The sequence below is a fragment of the Photinus pyralis genome, unplaced genomic scaffold (genome assembly GCF_008802855.1).
Source record: "Photinus pyralis isolate 1611_PpyrPB1 unplaced genomic scaffold, Ppyr1.3 Ppyr1.4_LG1, whole genome shotgun sequence".
Taxonomy (NCBI): domain Eukaryota; kingdom Metazoa; phylum Arthropoda; class Insecta; order Coleoptera; family Lampyridae; genus Photinus; species Photinus pyralis.
In genome coordinates, this window is record NW_022170249.1 from 36292413 (window position 1) to 36310816 (window position 18404).

Sequence of the window (18404 nt, forward strand, 5' to 3'; positions counted from 1 at the left end):
ATCAAATTTCAAGGGTTGGTTCTTTGAGTGATTTAAAGCGAAAAATTTATATAACATTGGTGCGATGTTCGTTTACAAGATACCGGTGTCAAACTTTTTTCGAAAAACTCAATCATTTGGCAGTATTTGTGGTAGAAAGGGAGTAATGTAGCAAAATTATTTATGTCCAGTGGCGTCATCGGAGACACCATAACTCATACTTTTGACAAAAAAGTGAACTACTGACTTGTGTTTATATAAACATTTGGTCGTAAAATCACTCAAAGAACGACCCCTTGAAGTTTGGTGTCGTACTTAACTAACGCTAAGGTATATAAAATAGTTTACAATATTTGCAGTTTATTCTATATTAATATAACGCCAATATTGCAAAACCTGCTTACGTTTATTGGACAAATATACTACCACTAATGTTGGCATAATATAATTGCGCCAATGTTATATCTTAATATAACACCAATATTGCAAATACTATATTGGTCCAAAATACTAACACCAATGTTACCCCAATATTTGTTGTTAATATAAAGGTAATACTTCATATTCATCTGATACCTATATATTGGAGTAAAATGCTGACGTTAATGTTGCCTCAATATTATTTGTTAATGTAAAGGTAATGTTTCATGCCTATATTGCAAAATCTCCTGCTCACTTAATTGGACAAATGTGCTAGCAGTAATATTGGCTCCATATCATCATACCTATTAAAACTTAATATAACGCCAATATTGTAAAATCTGTCGATTCTATATTGGCGTGACATGCTAGTGCCAGTGTTGGCCCAATATTAATGGTTAATTATAAAGCCAGTATTTGATATTCATATTAAACCTATATTGCAAAATCTGTCGCTTGCTTTCTTGGTTCAATATACCGAAGCCAATATTAGTCCAATATAAATGTGCTACTGGGGTTACAACGAAACCATCAATGCCTGCAGCTGATAGATCTATTTTGGGTAAATGTAACTGCAGAAAAGGTTTTTGTTAATTACATTTTGTCTTTGTATTATTTTACATAACTTTATTTTTTAGGATGTTCCAGATTTCATTGTTCGTGCTCAAAAAAGCAATTACCGTGCATTGGCTTCTGTAAATGTATGGGACGGAAGCCCACTTGCAGAAATTCTTTCACGAAAAAGGTTCAGATTATTTCGAAAACCTCTCAAGAAACATCCGAATCGGCACTACTCGTAGATTCTGATTAAGTATTTGCGTTAATGTTAAATAATTATATAGTATAAAATTTGCATCTAAAAAAATAAACAGTGACTGGGATATTTAATATCCAGAACGTTTTTAATATACACAAGTAGGGAGATACGCGACTTTCTGCCTTATAAACCGCGTGTATGCATATGCGCAAGCGATAATCGTCCTTACTCAGTCATAGGCGCGCGTTTATATAAATAAATCGATACAAAACTTTTCGGTAATGTGAAGTGAATTACAAATAGTGGTTCAGAATGTCCAGAATACGCTCCACAACGATATTAATGGATATTTTTTGATCAGGATGCAAATAAATTAGATACGACGAGTTGAAGCGCTAATTTGTCAAAATATTACGGTCGAGTTCGTTAGACGCCGGCGAAAGTTAAGATTCCTCATTTAATCCCGTGCTCGTAAAAAACACTAAATAATAAATAGTTGTATCGGGTTCACATACCTGAGCTATGGGCAGTGCAAAGTATATATTCAATAAATTCAAAATATGCAAAAAAAAATGTGGGGTGTTTTTTACAATTTACCCTATAGAGCCACCCCGTACAGGACGATTTTTGAGGCCTTCTGGATTTCGATATTTCTAATGATCATGCATCATTTAAAATTGGTTTCAGCTTTTAACCCCGAAGTGTAAACGAAAGTCACAATTTATGGCAGTGGGAACTCTACTAAAATGATATTCAACAATTTAATTTAAAAGAACTGCTCGAAAAAACGAAAACGGAGAAGCAATCTTAAATATTTATAAAATTAAGAACTATTTAGATTCGATTAGCCAAAGTTATTTAGTTGACGCTATTGCCACTTACTTTTTGGATAGTGATGTAGGGTACGTATATAATTTTAACAAATACAGTGTGGTGATATAATAACGGATAAATTCGATAAAAATCAAACGGAGGCGTGGTCGGAAACATCTCTAGAATTTTCTAGAGAACCCGTTATTTAAAGAAAAATAAAATATTCTTTCTGCCACATTTTTTTGGGGCGTATTTCCGAACACGCCTTCATTTTATTTTTATCGAAATTATCTGTTATTAACCACCCTGTATACCTGTTTATGTAATGGATTGAAACTGGACGTTTATTTATATTTATATTTTAGGAGATTATCTAATTGCGATTTTAACATATTAAGTGATAAAATAGTAGATCTCTTTCCCAATGAAAAGAAAGAGGTGTATTATTGTCCTCCTGTCCTGAAATATAAGTCCAGAGAAAACCGATCCGAACTAGCAAAAGGAAAACTTTTTGATAAATATAAGAATAAATTGTGCTTTTTAAGAAAAGCAAATGTAATAGCCTACCAAACTAAGGCAAGAAGTGTTATAGAGAATCCCCAATTTGTTGATGATTTATCGAGTGGTAAGCATATACATGTATATAGGTACATTTCGTTTAATTTTATTGTACACAGATAAGGCAGACATCATTTGGCTAAATAACAATGTGGAGCCGTGGGATGAGGTCGTAAAGCGCTGGAAAAACTGCTTCACACAAAGGAGAAAATCTTTGATTGAAGATAGAGATCACTTTATATCCTTAGGAGACAGTTGGCCTATATTAAAATGCAGTCTTGGGCACACCCTGGTATGGAGTATTTCTTTAAAAATTTTAAGAAAATCTCGAAAATGTTTTAGATTGACTGCGATTTTCAAGCATTGTACCCTGAAAATGCAGAACTGTTTTACCAAAACTTTAATCCTGTATAATGTATATGATACGCTCATGAAAATAAGGAAAAGTTTCCTAACACAACATGACCTTTTGTTATTGGATATAGCTAATAACTCTAACACTAATGAAGGTAACTAATGATTGACAACTTTTACCATGTTGCATTTATTTATATTTCTTTTCTTTTCAGAATATAAGCTATACACTAAAATTAATCTACTAGCGTCACTAATTCCCTGCAAGTCAAAAAAGATTTCAAAAAGAAAACAGTGGAAACCAACTTTAGAAGAAATACGAAGTTCAATTTTAATTCGAATTGAGGTAAGGTAATTATTACTAACTTAAAAAGAGTTAACCTAAAATTTTCAGACTTCACAAGATATTGAAGGTGTGATTGCAAGCACTACCGAAAGAAATGAAAAAAATGCTTCAGCCACACAACCATATTTAATAGTTGAAATAAGGGACATAGAAGTAAAGCGCGTTTACGTGGTTATTAACGAGATTATTTACAAGGTGCCAACATTAAGCAAAGGTATAGATTTATGTTTTAAAGTATATATGGTGTTAGTTTTAAAATTTCCTCCAGAAAACGAACATGTTTGGCTTTTTTTACAAAGAGCTGTGTATAAAATAGAGTCCCAATCAGACCATATTATTCCTTCAATTCTAGATCTGGTGAATAAATGCCAGTTGGAACTGAAGGGATAAATTCACAAAAAAATAACGAGATACTTGTTCAAAATTTGTTCAAACCTACCAGATCATGTCCGTAATTTGCAAAATCTGTCACAAAAAAATTAATTATGCAAATATTTCCACCGGCTAGAACAAAATTATCCCTGCTGCATTTGCTCTCGCACTTTTTCCGTTATTTACACCTTGGATAAACATTTTCAAAAAAGTCATGCTCAAAATTATGTGCACACATATGCCCGTGTGCCTGCAACAATAAATGAAACTTCCTCTCAAAATGAAACTCAAACTTTAGATATACCTACTCCTTCTGAAGATCACTTTGAACTGAATCGTTTTACGATTGATTCCAGCAGTGAATCCAATGATTTTATAGAATTAAGCATTTTACGATTCATATCACAACTGTATAATAATACCTCCGTAACACGAAAGGTAGTGCAAGACGTCATAGAATATTCTCACGAAATTTTTAACGACTATTCTATTTCCTGCAAAAGCATTTTGAAAAAAAGTTTTCTGACAAAAACGATATTAGTGAGGTGTTACGGATTTTTGACAGCAATCCCTTTGAACAGTTTTTATCAGAACACCGAAGAATGAAATTTTTGGAGAATAATGAATACCTTATTAAGCCCCAGTCATTTATTATAGAGGAAATTGTGGACAATAGTAAAGAAGGTGAAGATACTGTTTTAGGTTTTAAAAAATGTGAAAGTCAGGTAGTTCCGCTGAGGAATGTATTTAAGAAATTTGTCAAAAAATGTGATTTTTGCTGAGTAAGGTATCTAAAAAACCACATTTTTGACAAACCTCGTATACGACTAATGAAATTTGATATCTGATTGTTGCAGTTTAGGTTTTGGACCATGCAGGACTTTTTATAAAGAGTAACTTTTTTCCGTAAAGTTAATATTACTTTCCATATGCCGCTAACTTACGTAGACACGCTGTCTATTTTTAATTATATATTATTTCCATTCAGAACATTGGTTATTTTTTGTTGTTATTTTTATACTTTATTATTTCTTTTTGTTAATATTTTAATGTACATGAAATGTTACGTATCGAAAGATGTTTAGTTTAGATAGTTAGGTATTACATTTTATATATTTTGTTTATTGAAGTTCTTATTTTCTATATTCAATAAACAGATTTAACAAAAGGTTGCTTTTTTTTAAAATCTGCGCTCCTCCAAGCCAAAACTATAATATGCTACCATTAAAGTAACAGACGAGTAATTATATTCTAATCATTAGGGGTCAAAAGGTAATTACTAGTTTACAAACTTCTACAGTTATTCATTAATACGTTAGTTAATAGTATAATTATATTAATAGTTGGACAATGTAAACTAGTTTTTAGTTATTAATATGGTAAAGACAACATGCTTTTATACAAAGTATATTAATCCATGGGAGTGTATTACATTTAATTTTGAAAGTTATTTGATAGATGTTGAAATTTCGAATTAATCATATAGAACTAACATCAAACCAGATAAGTTAACTGACAAAAACTAAACTACTTCAAGTAAATGATAGAGTTTAATATCTCGTGGCATAAGGTAATAGTTACCTTTCAACATACTTTCTTTTATTTAAAGCAAGTTGTTATAAAGCATATTCTTATACACTGTAGTAGTTTCGAGCCAAGTGTATATAAGTTAGGCAGAATACAAATCTACTACAGGGTAATAGTTACCCAATATGGGTAAATAGTACCAATTTGTTCTCTCTGTGCATGAAAGGGAAGCTCCGGATAATTTGGTTGTATGCGATGACCTTCCATAAATTTTAATTTTTCTGATAGTGTGGCATTATTCGAAGGTTTAGTAAATAAGTGACTATTTTCATTTCATTTAGGACAGTGTTTTGATCGGTACAATTTGCACTACTATCAGTACTATCAACGGGATCTATAGTCATTACCCTTATCCACCGTCAAACCTGCAATGATTTACGATTTTATACTAATATTAAATTGATTTTTAAATTTACTTACTAATTGCTGGTGCTAGTGCAAAATTAATATTTACGTCACCGTCAGAGTTGGTTACCGTGTTTGTATCTTGAGGTTGTGTTTTGCTATTATTATCTTTCAAATTAATTAAATCCGTTACCGTATCAGAAGTTTGAAAGGTAGACGAAGATGCCGAAGAGGGCGATTTTGCAGTCACTGCTGAGGTGTCTACAATACACATCGATTATGTGGCGTTTTACAGAAAAATTGTTTAGTTTATTATTTTCCCACCCTACTATTAATTAATTTTTAGTATTATTTCTTATTTGTCAAATTAGCTTCCTTTGTTTACTATTTTCACCTGCAGCTAAAAGTCTTTTGCGATTGCTTTCTTGTAATCTCTCCCATCCCGATTGTCGCTTTCAACTGCTCTCCATCACTTTTTTGCACGGACACTGTACAGTGTACACTAATGGTAATATATTATTTGGTCTCGCTCAATTTAATAATCGATCGGAAATAAAAGGATTTGGTGAAGTTTCAAACAAAGTAAGGTATTATATTAAGTGTGTCAGTGCGAGTATGAAGTATGACAAGTAGGTATATTAGTAAATGGAAACTGAGACCGAAATAAATAAGCAGTCCTTGCAGTTTCGTAGGAGTTCGCTTTCTGTCTGTAACATAATCCAAACCCTGCGCGTCGCCCAGAACTGTGTTTCAGCACTTTCAAAATTCAACACTACGAACGCGTAGAAGGGACACTTATTAAATTTTTATCGACCCAAAATTAATTCCGAGTTAACTAAATCGGAATTATTTCCTTTTTATTTAATTCCGAGTTAACTAACACGGAATTAATTCCCACCTATTTAATTCCGTGTTAACTAACACCGAATTCATTCCCTCCTATTTAATTCTGTGTTAACTAACACGGAATTAATTCCCTCCTATTTAATTCCGCGTTAAGTAACACGGAATTAAACCCCTCCTATTTAATTTCGAGTATAACTAACACGGAATTAATTCCCACCTATTTAATTCCCCGTGAACTGGCACAGACGTGCGATAAAGCTAGAATTCATAGTATCACCCTTTCATAAAACAAATACCGCAGGTAAGTGAGTACACATTATATTATATATAAATAAAATCTTCTTTGACAAATTGTGGACTGTCTGTCTAAAGGCAAATTTTATAAAAATTTAATACCTAACTTATAATTATTATAGTAAAATAAAAATGTACCCATGGTAATACAAAAAGCAAAGTTTGGAAACGATCGCAAAATTATTTATTCTCTTGATTATTTCGTTACGTGGTACGATTTAAAACTAACCACTTAGAAAACTTACAGGGAAGAATTCATGTCAAATATACTTCATAAACTTTGAGCATTCTAAACTGTTGTTTCGTAGTGATATGTCTTTTTGGCATAGTATTCTCAATGCAGCGGGAGGCTAATGGAAAAGTATCTTCGTGTAGACAGTTCCATATGAACCAATAACCCATCTACCTGCCGCAGGTGACGTGACGCTTGCGGTGTAAGTTGACATTTCGCAAGTGGTTCTGTCAACAGTATGTCTAAACTCTAAACACCTGTCGCACTCCACCCTTCGACTTATGGATATGTCAATGAATTACTGAGTCGACGTGCCAATTGTCCACCATAGATTGCTCCGTTCTCAAACATGTTTGACGAACTGAGATCAACGGTGAATCGAGAGGTGTTTTAACGGATAGAATTGCATCTTTTTTGTAACACATTTTAAATTTAAATGTAAATGAAATAAGGACTAGGATATGGTACTAATAATTTTTTTAGATTTGATGGTTCAGTTTATGTGGCCTGTACGAGACCGATCGGGATAAAATCTCAACACGTTATATAATTTATGTATGTTTATTTATTTAAAGTAATAATTGAAATGAAATGTGAATGTATTGCCCCCTTGTGAGGGGGCATCTTGACGCGCCGATGCTGGCGGAGCCGGTGTCGGTGGAGCCGGTGGGCTGATGGTCTTCTAAAATAGAAATAAATTACTTTTTTTGTATCTCTCTGAAATTTTTGAATTTACATTTTACAGAAACAATCAATCAATCTTATAACTACCTGCTTCTGCTGACGTGTTAGTGAATTTAAAATTTATTTTTTTTAAATCTTACTTTTGCTTCTTGTCTTCCTCGACGACCACGATGTTCTCTTCGTGGCCTAGGTTCTCGTTCGCGTCCTCGCCCACGTCCCCGTCCTCGCCCACGTCCCCGCCCACGTCCACGTCCCCTCCGATTTTCAGTACGGTTCTGAGTTCTACAGAAAGAAAAATTGTAAGAAACACGTGTATAAATAGAAATGCTTGTGTAATATAAATTTGATTCTGTCGTTAACTTACACATCCGTCTTTGGGACGTCGCCGACGTTTTCGGCGTCCCGATGGACGGCAACTCTAATTTCATTTTCTAAAAGAAATATAAGGTAAACCGGGGTAATTGTATCGTAAAATTAGAACAGTTGATTTTTGGGCGAATCTTGTAACCATATTTTAATTTTTAAAAATCTGAAATTATTTATGCTTAATCTTTATAATCCCATTTACCATTTTTCATTAATAAAATAATTATCAATACTTATCTTCTTGGGTTTTTTTATTTTTTTTTAAAACAATGCCACTATAATACATTTGCCCCATGGGTCCGGGGAAAATGTGATAATGGGCTATACGTACTCACTATATATCATTGGTTATGTTGTATGGGGTTATTGTAAAAAGATGTAAAATTTTATGTAATTTGGTATTTATAACTCAATTTTTTATTAAGAAATAAACTTAATACAAGGTTTTAAATATTTAAATATAATTTGAACATAAAATCAACCAAAATAAATTCCTAGATATAAAAGAAATGGGCAAGAAAATGAAACATAAATATGTTAAACATAAAAATATAAAACAAAATAACGAATTTATTAAAAAAAAAAGTTTAATTGAGGTTGAAACCTTGAAATTGAACTGTAAACGTTAGTCCAGCGCCTCGTCTAGTCTCTTTTGGTTCAGGAAGAATTTTTATTATATTGGAACTTTCAACTACTGATACATCTTCAACATCTGGCCAAATGAATTTGTTCTTTCTGTATCGTAAAAAGTTGATAAGCCATTCATCATACTGTAGTTTCTCAGTTATTTTTCCTACAAAGTGCTTAATTTGTTTCTTTGTTGCAAACTGAACCAAAACCCACTTGTTAATGTCTAAATTTTGAGATTCTTCATAACTGTCAATAACTGCATTTTCCAATAATTCAGTGAAAAACTCATCTGAATTATCTGAGTCTTGGTATGAAAGATCACCTGATTCGCTAGAAGAGGTCGACATTTTTTTTGTTCTCTTTTCTATCTTGTTAATATTGGTAATGTCTCCGAGAGCATTTTTTTTGGCGCAGTTATTACTTCAGCACCAGGAGCCAATTTTTTTTTTGGAAACTTCGTTGGTGGCTTATTCTGAGTTACACATTTTAGTAAAAGAGATTCAAATGAAGTGCTCGTAGTTGGCAAGTTTAAAGCTGTACGGTTAGTATTTGTAGCATCTGTGGAATTGCTCTTCTCAACTACGGCAGTGGTGTTCTCCGCTGTGTTAGTATTCAAGAGAACATCTTGAGGGATATTTGAGTCGATTAAAGGATCTGCTGAATTTTGAATTTCCCATCTTCTTAGAGCTTCACTATCAAATTTCTCTCTAGGGACCACTTTGTCGTTAAAAGGAAAAATACCGCCTTTTTTAAACCCATTTACAATGACGGTAGCCTTAGCATCTGACCAAGTTTCTGCAATAAATTTGGAAAACATATCTTTTGGTAGTCGCCGGCCAACATTATGTCTTTGCCATTTTACGAGCTTCATGTCCCATGCATCTTTTATTGATTTAAATACTGACAGGTCCAGTGGCTGAAGCAGGTGAGTTGTATGAGGTGGCAACTTAATAATAGTTATATTTTGTTCATTTGCCAAATTTACTATGGCCGTGGTGACATGCGTTTTATGTCCATCATACACAATGAGTTGAGGTCTTTCTGGACCTAATGCTGGAATAACGGTACGTTTAAAATAATTTAAAAAGATTTCGGCGTCCATCCAACCCTTTTTACTGGCAGCATACGACATTCCTGGGAATACATTATCAGGAGCTTGCCACTGGTCCCATATATTGACACCTTTAAAAATGATTAAGGGGGGTGCCTTTTCTCCTGCAGCACTTGCCAAAAAGCAAACTGTTGTATTTTCTCGGCCGGGCGTACTTGTTACTCTCGAACAGGGTTTCCCACGTTTACCAACCACTTTTGTTTTACTAGGGTCGATTGAAAAGCTACTCTCATCTAGGTTCCATATTTGTGCGGGCTTATTTTCTAGATCAAGCTCTTCGAGCGTTTCTTTTAAAATACGAAAGTAATTATAAATAATAAATGGATCGGTAGCTTTTTTTCTAGCATACTCTACCGACTGGGGTACCTTAATGCTCAGATTGTGCCTTTTTTTAAAGCCTGCGAACCAGTCATCTCCGGGTATCCCATCTTTAAAAGGAGTTTTCAGCTTACACTCTTTAACAAAGAATGCTACTTGTTCCAGAACTTCCTTTTTGGAAAGACCAAATCCCCATTTTTCCAAAGTAGTCAACCCTGCGGCCAATTCATCTTCTTGTTTGCTCGTTAAAGCAGTTAATCGACCTTTACAGTTTTTCTTGGCCCCTCGAAGATTTTTTACGCGACTGTATATAGTACTGTATGGTATGTTATATGTTGTAGAGGCCTTATATATGGTCATATGTCCCGCTTGACATTCCCTTATTGCTAGCTCTAAATTTTCAAAGAGATATTTGGGATCTTTCGTTCCCTTTTTCTTATAATATCTAACCATCTTACCTGAAAAAAAGAAAGGGGCAAATGTAAGAGCTTAAGGGGTAAATGTGATTTTGATATATTACATTTACCCCGATCCTTTATTTTTACGGGGTAAATGTGTTGTAAACAAAAATTTAAAAACTGATAAAGCAGATAAAATCTTTATAAACTTGTACGAAAAAGCAACAAATAAATAGCCTAATTTATAATAATTTTTAATTCTTACATTCAGACTATGGATTTGGCGACGAAATAAAGACCACGTGTTGAACTTAATGTGCAGGTAAAACGAATACGATTACGTCAACCGCGACTGAACGTGACTAAAGCGATGGTCGGCGAGTTTGACCGATTTGGGGGGATCCTCGAGAGTGGGAGGCCCTCGTTTAAAATGAAATTGAAAGGTTTCGACTAATCACGTATGAAAGCCGTTGAGCTAATACATTTGCCCCTTTTCTACATTTACCCCGGTTTACCTTACGAAAGTATTAGCTATTTTATTTTTTACAATTACAATTATGTATTACCTGACACGACAGACATTGTATGTTCTGAAAAATACAAAAAAAATATGTTAACATAATAGACCACTTACAAATAGAGGTCGCTGAAGGCGAGTTTTGGTATTAAAACATAACCTCACTTTATTCTTATGTATTTCTCCATAAGAATACTAAAAAATGCCTTACAATTGTTCAGTGTACAACTGTAATTCCACCACCAAGACGACACAATATAAATTTCATTCGTTTCCGAGAGAGGCAAAAGAAAAACGATCTTGGTTAAATGCGATCAAATCAGGAAAACAGCCCTCAAAGCATGCAAAGGTGTGTGAGAAACATTTTCGAAATGATGACTACGTTGTGACTAGTTTAGGTGGTATTTGTATTCCTTATCACAATTTATTTAAACTTTGAACACAGGTCAATGGAAAATACTTAAGAAAAGTGCAATTCCATCACAAAATTTGCCAAGGAGCTCTCATCATCTAGAGAAACGTGATTCTACTGCAAGAAGTGAAAGATATTTGTCAAGGCATACTCAAAAGATTGTAACCGACAATGACAAACATAATGTCAATCGTGACAATGAAATAGTTGACATTATCGCAGAAGATGTAGAAGAACAAGTTGAAGTGGAAAGAAGTGGCACACATCATGCGCAAATTCAAACGATCATTAGTCTTAAGCGATCCCAATTAATATCCGCAAGTTTCATAGATGAGGCTCAAATGAAACACATGACGGGATTTTCCAGAAAATTGTTTATTTTTTTTTGTCAATATTTTGGCAATTCATACACAAAAACACATTCGTTATTTACCAATGAAGACGAGCTCTTAATCACGCTAATGAAATACAGACTGAACTTACATTATACGACGTTAGCTGCCCTTTTTGACACAGATATTCGAATAATAAAATCCATAGTAGAAAAGTGGACAAAACACCTATACACAAACTTTAGACAAATCAACTTCTGGGATTTAAAAACGTGTAAGCACGGCCAGTACACGATAGTCTTGGATTGTACGGAATTTAGAATCGAACGCAGTGGTGATCCTCTAATACAACAAGCTACATACTCTAGTTACTATGGAACAAATACTTTCAAGGTACTGATTGGTGGAACGGAAAATGGAGAAATTTCCTTTGTGTCAGATGTGTATGGGGGTTCTATTACTGATCGCAAAATATCACATATATCGGGCATACTTGATCTTTTGAAGGAAGCAGATTACGTTTTGGCTGACCGAGGATTTGACATATCAGATCTTTTGGAAGAAAGGCATGTCCATTTAAATATCCCCCCATTCAAGAAAGGAGCGCAGTTAACGGAAGAAGAAATCTTTAAAACCAGGGCCATTGCTAATCGTCGCATAATTATTGAAAATTTAATAGGAGCGAGGAAAAAAAATAAAATCCTAAGTGATCGTATACCAAGACATTTATGGCATATAACAAATGAAATTGTATATAACTACATGATGTTTATTAACTTCAAACCATCTATCGTTCATGATACTTTAATTACAGGAAGTAAGCAATAGTTTGCATCATAATGTAACTCATTTCACATCTTAAACTATATTGTAATATTCAAAGTAACACCACTAACATTAAGTAATATAAAATATATAATGTACATATCTAATCTTAATTTACAATACCAACGGTAAAATCATTAATGGTAAAATCTATTAACTAGATAACATTTTTAAGTAATACCTGAAATAAACGTAATGCAACTTTGTGATTAGAGCTTGAAGGAATACATCATCTCTTTCTACTTCAATTACAAATATACTATTATCAAAAGAACTAAAGATGACAAAGTCACACAATTCAATGTTTAACAAAAACATTGCTAATTGCACTTGACCATAGTACTTATGATTCGTATTAAGGCAATATGGGAAAAGTTGTTGATTGTCATATTTGAGATATGGTAACTCTGATATAAAACCTTCCACACCAGAGGTCTTCCCCAGAACAGGGCATTTTATCTCAATTAGTTTATAAATAACTCCGCTGTGCATTTTTAGGCCATCAGGACTAAATCCAAGCCAAGGAATGGAGGGATTAATTAGCAATCCTGTGGAATGCACTTGCCCATATTGGCATTGATACACTTGTCTAGCAAGGGATTCACAACTGTTACCATAATCAGTAGCTGCATTTCCTGTAAATGTAGAATTAATCAAACTATCTATCTTCCTTGGCCAGTTAGGGTTTGCATTGTTACAGTAAGTAAATAATTCGTAACATCTACTTGCTGTTATACGTCGCTTTCGATGCATTCTCCATAAGGTATTGTTTTGGTGGACAGTAGCCATAGCTATATCTAACGCACCGTCTACAGACACAACAACATTTTCTTTATAATATATTGCTTCAGACTGTGTCAAGTTTACTAGCGGCAGCGGTACTTGCAATTGTAAATTGGAATACAGTCGTTGTTTTAATGCATTTATAAAAGAAAAGTCGTATGTGTCAGTATTTGATGCAGGCAAGGCTTTTACAGATGCAGTAGGTGAAGTCTGTTGATCATCTTCGGTGGATTTTGCACCTGCGTTACTTAACCATAAATTAGCAAATGCAAAAGGCAAAACCAAATATTATTCCGAGGGGCTAACCTCCATTTGAATCTGTATACATCATTTTTTAGGGAGGAAAACCCCTCGAATTATTCTATGATGAGGGCATCACATATTCCTTCAAAAAGTTTGCTTATATTTAATAAATTCTCCTGTAAACATATTTGAAAATATTAATTAAATACCTACCCATATGTACTAATCCGAAATGATCATTTGTGTAACCTTCCAAATTTGCTTTTCGTTTATTTGTCAGGGGACAACTAATATTGTTATTAATTAAATTATTCACTAAAGGGTCAGATTCACGAATAGTATAACTGTTTCTTTGCCGCCCTGTTATTTCAAAGATTGACATTACATCAATACCCCTGCCGACAATTGGTTTGTTCCATTCCATCGGTTGTGAAGTGCAAGAGACATATTCTTGTGTGTTTCCTAAAATGAACTTTTTAATGCTTCCTTATCCATTACAAATGTGTCGTAATTTACCTGAAATCGAAAAGTATTCCAACGAAAAGCAGAATGCACCAATATGTTTGCATGCCGCCGACCATCCCGTTCCAGCAGGGCATGTACACTGACACTGAGCAATTTCAAATGTCGACTGATGTTGTACAACTTTTATTTTGACATTGTATTCGAAAGTTTTCCTTTGTTCCGCACAGCACTTACATTGTAAATAATACTTGTTCCCATCAATATATGTTTTACTATATTTAATGAATAACTTGATCGCTAATATGCGGCCTTTCTGCATTCCTTTAAGCGCTCGTCGATCCGAAAACCATTTATGAATTGCATCGTAGCTTATCAATGCAGTTCCGGAATAAGTGTTCAACGGTTTAAACAAAGCACTCGTTGGGAATTCCTCGCTCGGTACACATTTCATTAAATCTACTTCGAATAAGGTTTTCTCAAGTCCATGTTCTTTCCATGTACTTAATCTAAAAGTAGAATAATAGGTTAGGAAATTAAAAAAATCTTTATTCAGAATATAACAACACTTACCGCTTTTCCAACTGCTGCTTCGATCCAGATGTTTTGGCACCTAACTGCTTTAAGGCAGATTTTAAATCGGAAATGTTCATTTTCTTTTAAAATCAGTTAAGTTTATTCTGTTCCCATACAACAACCACAGAAAACAGCTGATATTATACCAAAGTGCGACACGAACCGCCTAGCTCTAAAAGAAGGAACTAAAAAAGTGTAAGTGGTCTATTCCTAGAAGATCAGGTTTACCATTGATTAAATTATATACCTACTTTATTAATTACAACAAATTCAGAAAAACGAATTTTGAAATATAAAAATGCAAATCGGTAGTGTTAAGTATACTTAAGCCCGAAACCCACTAGCAACACCCCACACCACGCCACGCTACACGACACTACGCAACAAATGTGTGTGCAGAAGATAATCATTACTTTACATGTAACGTGTACACACTCGTTCCACGCGACGCAACGCCACGCGACACCACGAGAGAGGACGTGTACTGGGTCTGGATGTCCAGACTTGCTCGACGCGTAAACAAGCGTGTTGACCCGTTCCCCTTACGTCCGAGTTCCCGCAACAGTCACCAGTTGTGTTTGTGTACATTTGCTGCAAGACATTTGCAGTGATTTAACGACAAGTCATGTAGATAATCAAATTGCTCTTTGTACATTCGAAAATACATATGGTAGCGATTTTGATTTCTATCAAGTTCCAACTCCTTTATCAGAGAGTGAAACGCACCGTATTTTGGACGCTGTTTATTTACATCGTGAACCCAAAACCGCCTCCTGTTTTTTTTTAATGCAACTACTGCAGCAGCACATTCCTCCAACTCTTCTTCCCATTCGTCAGACGAAGAACCACTAACGCACTCCATCACGTCCGCACTTGACGGTAGATAGACAGATACTACAAAATGTTAAATGTACACGGTGGTTTTGTGGCGTAGCGTGGTAAATATGTGTACACAGAATAAACACGTCTGTTGACGTCGAGTGGCGTCGTGTAGCGTGGCGTGGCGTGGGGTGTTGCTAATGGGTTTCGAGCTTTACGATCTTTATGGTTTGAAACCTGCACTTGAACTAACTCGAAAAAATAACATTTCACCCTTTAAATACTTGTAATATCTACAGGTGTTTATCTCAACATTATCTCAAATGATGCCGAAGCGGCGGCGGCGGCATTTGTGAAGAAATACAATATCTAATGATTGTGCACAGTTACAAGAGCACGTGTTCTTTACCGCTAAATTATCTCTTCAATTTTTTTTGACACGTATTCACGTCGATAAGGAAGTGCATCTTAATATTTTTTTTCTTTATCTAAGGCCCGCTTTGTGACGAGAAAATTTTAAGCGCAATTATAGACATCAGGTAATTAGTGTTTTATTTATAGGTAAAGATAGGTAAACGGTAAATCCACTCTATTCAACAATTCAGAATCTCTTCGAATTTGAAAATGTCAAAAAACTTGCACAAAATCTCTACATTTTCAATAAAATTATTGGACAAACGATCGTATTTACAAATTTTCAAAAAATTTCGTCCGCATTATCTCCTATAACGAAATAACCCCTCGTCAAGGGATTAGTTCCAATCCCCATCGCCTTCCGATCGGGCGTCTCCAATAGAGAAGTAAATAGGCTAACTTTTTCCTATTGTACCTAAGTGAAAACGTTTAAAAATTATAAAAGAAAATTGGTAAACACGCGACCTAACGGTTTTTTTTTACAAAAAAATTTCCAGAGCGGTGCGTACGATAGCTAATAATTCGAGCTAAATATTCCCCATTGAACGTACCCGTCTGGCAAGTCTCTTAAAAAAATTATAATCGAAAAACTTACGCGTCTACGAAAACTTTAACCTAAAAACCTTTCTAACGGCTTCAAATTTCAAGATATGGCCAAAATGCAATTCCCTACGTATAAATTAAATCTTCAGCAGCAACTTTTCCATTGCAACATTATAATTATAATTAATACAAAAAAAACTTGTCACATAAAAGAAAAAAAAACGGGCACGCGCTCGAACGCGCGATCTTCAAATTCCAAGTCCTAACTGCTTACCGCTAAGCTACCGGGACTTTCATTATCACTTCTTTTAAACCACTATAAGTACGACGAGAATACGTAAATTAGCAAATTATTTAAACACACTTTATTTACTCCACACTTATTCGAAGCACTTTTAAACTTTATCATAATCAATTTCAAATACTTACCGATCATTTTAATACGTTTATCCAACACCTCTATGTTATCCAGTCATTATCATGACGAAATTAAACGAGTAAGGTATAATATAACCCACTAATGAGTTATGGACGTAAAATAACTCACTAGCAAGATAAAGTACAGGAACCATAAGTAAATCCATATAAATTTTCTGACTAAATTTTTTGTTGTTTATTATTCCCCATAGCAACGAATTATTGCTTTTGTATTCCATGCACTCTAGCTTTTCGCGGAACACGCAGTTTTTAAGATTTCCACGTTTTAAACCAGCTTGAGGAGGTGTTGGATAAAGTTTTGTATGGTGCACGTGTGTTAATTACAAATAAGTCACTTGAGAAAATAACCCCACTCGGCCTGACGGCCTCGTGGGCTAACTTTTTTCTCGCGTGACTTATTTGTAATATAACACACTTATACCATAAATAACTATAATTTCCTTTAAAAAACACTTTTAAAACTTGACGGAATCCGTTTGACAGTTAACCGACACGTAAACTTTATCACTTAATTTCGAACACAAATCGATCACGCACCGTTCCGAAACCGATTAAACACGTTCCTCGTAGTTTTCTCGAATTTTTGAGACCTCTACCGAAATTCTCCGTACAAAATTAAGCTCGCAATTAATTAAAAAGGCAGTAAGGTGCGTTCGGCAATCTTCGGCGCTTAATGTAGGCGAAAAACAAAACGAAGCGGTCACGTGACTTTTGCAGACCTTCGGGAGAAAATTTACCACGGCGCCGTCGTCCGAGTTACCTCGTCGCTGTAAACGGAAAAAGAAGGAGAAAACTTGCCCGCAGGTATCGAAGCCGATTTCGACCCCGTATCTCTTCGCCGGAACGCGCTATTCAAAATCTCCGGTTTTTTACCTCTCACCCCCCTCCGGGGGGTGGTAGAGCGACCCGCGACCCCTCGTCTCGTAGATCTCGTCGAGATCTACAATCGCGCAATTGTACGTTTTGCTCTAACTCTAACCGTTCGGCCTGTAGAAGGCGTCAAAGTTGGAAAATGCGAAAAACCACCTTTTCGAGAGCGACCCTCCGGGTCGCGCGGTTCCCAAACGGGGCTATAGAATTGAATCGCACCCCGGCACAAATACGCTCCTCCGCGTCGCCCGACGTCTCAGAAAGCGCGAAAAAAAGTTCCGGCGAAGTTTTCGAGTTACGAATTTTTTTCTAAAATTTTCGATTTTTTCGCTTCTTATGGCAGCTACCCCGTAGGTCGCCGGAGGAATTTTCTTAACCCCATCGAAAGTTGCCCCAACTATCCCTACCCCCCGCGCCGGCGCCTCGACGCCCTAACCCTAACCGTATAGCTACGGCGAATTTTTAACCGCGCCCGCGCACCTCGACGACGATGCTCCCCAGCCCCTCAGGAGAATTTCCCAGGTCACAAATTCTCAGAATCGAAGCGAAATCGTCTCAAAAACTTCTCATAAAATTTTCATCAAAATCGAATCATTTTTAATTAAATTAAAAATGAAAATTGAGTAAACGGTTGAGTTCCTTATTTAAGCGAAGGTTTTTCGATCCTGTTAATGATACGAGACCTCTGTTTGATGTATGCATAGGTATGGATATGGACCGTAGAAATAGGTTAGTTGAAAATTATTTTTTATTATACCTG

General features: G+C 35.1%; 3 protein-coding genes and 1 long non-coding RNA gene across 4 annotated transcripts; 2 read left to right on the forward strand and 2 right to left on the reverse strand.

The window, feature by feature from the left end:
• Positions 1–2884: 2884 nt before the first annotated feature.
• LOC116170830 lies at positions 2885–3323 on the forward strand. Its single transcript, XR_004145324.1, has 3 exons — positions 2885–3036; positions 3097–3227; positions 3276–3323. It is a non-coding gene; the product is annotated as an uncharacterized LOC116170830 (long non-coding RNA).
• Positions 3324–7947: 4624 nt separating this feature from the next.
• On the reverse strand, positions 7948–10992 carry LOC116160201. The gene is made up of 3 exons (XM_031473347.1): positions 10977–10992; positions 9124–10470; positions 7948–8018 (listed from the first exon to the last, which is right to left on the reverse strand). Exons 1-3 carry the CDS (start codon positions 10990–10992, stop codon positions 7948–7950), a joined length of 1434 nt encoding a protein of 477 aa, XP_031329207.1.
• Positions 10993–11073: 81 nt separating this feature from the next.
• Positions 11074–12616, forward strand: LOC116160463. Its single transcript, XM_031473657.1, has 2 exons — positions 11074–11325; positions 11373–12616. Exons 1-2 carry the CDS (start codon positions 11130–11132, stop codon positions 12497–12499), a joined length of 1323 nt encoding a protein of 440 aa, XP_031329517.1. The 5' UTR covers positions 11074–11129; the 3' UTR covers positions 12500–12616.
• A 14-nt stretch (positions 12617–12630) lies between these two features.
• On the reverse strand, positions 12631–14682 carry LOC116160464. Its single transcript, XM_031473658.1, has 4 exons — positions 14558–14682; positions 14039–14493; positions 13736–13984; positions 12631–13131 (listed from the first exon to the last, which is right to left on the reverse strand). Exons 1-4 carry the CDS (start codon positions 14635–14637, stop codon positions 12650–12652), a joined length of 1266 nt encoding a protein of 421 aa, XP_031329518.1. The 5' UTR covers positions 14638–14682; the 3' UTR covers positions 12631–12649.
• Between the last annotated feature and the right edge of the window lie 3722 nt (positions 14683–18404).

What these genes read in the sequence shown, in the direction of transcription:
- LOC116160201 (XM_031473347.1), bottom strand. An exon ending in AGATGCTACAAATACTAACC is followed by an intron (nt 8,019 to 9,123) that starts GTACAGCTTTAA and finishes TATTTCTTTTAG; the next exon opens with AAAATGAAATTAGAGTTGCC.
- LOC116160463 (XM_031473657.1), top strand. Translation starts at nt 11,130, where the DNA reads ATGCCTTACAATTGTTCAGTGTACAACTGTAATTCCACCACCAAGACG. An exon ending in CTACGTTGTGACTAGTTTAG is followed by an intron (nt 11,326 to 11,372) that starts GTGGTATTTGTA and finishes CTTTGAACACAG; the next exon opens with GTCAATGGAAAATACTTAAG.
- LOC116160464 (XM_031473658.1), bottom strand. Translation starts at nt 14,637, where the DNA reads ATGAACATTTCCGATTTAAAATCTGCCTTAAAGCAGTTAGGTGCCAAA. An exon ending in GGAATACTTTTCGATTTCAG is followed by an intron (nt 13,985 to 14,038) that starts GTAAATTACGAC and finishes AGTTCATTTTAG; the next exon opens with GAAACACACAAGAATATGTC. An exon ending in TTTCGGATTAGTACATATGG is followed by an intron (nt 13,132 to 13,735) that starts GTAGGTATTTAA and finishes CTACATTTACAG; the next exon opens with GAAATGCAGCTACTGATTAT.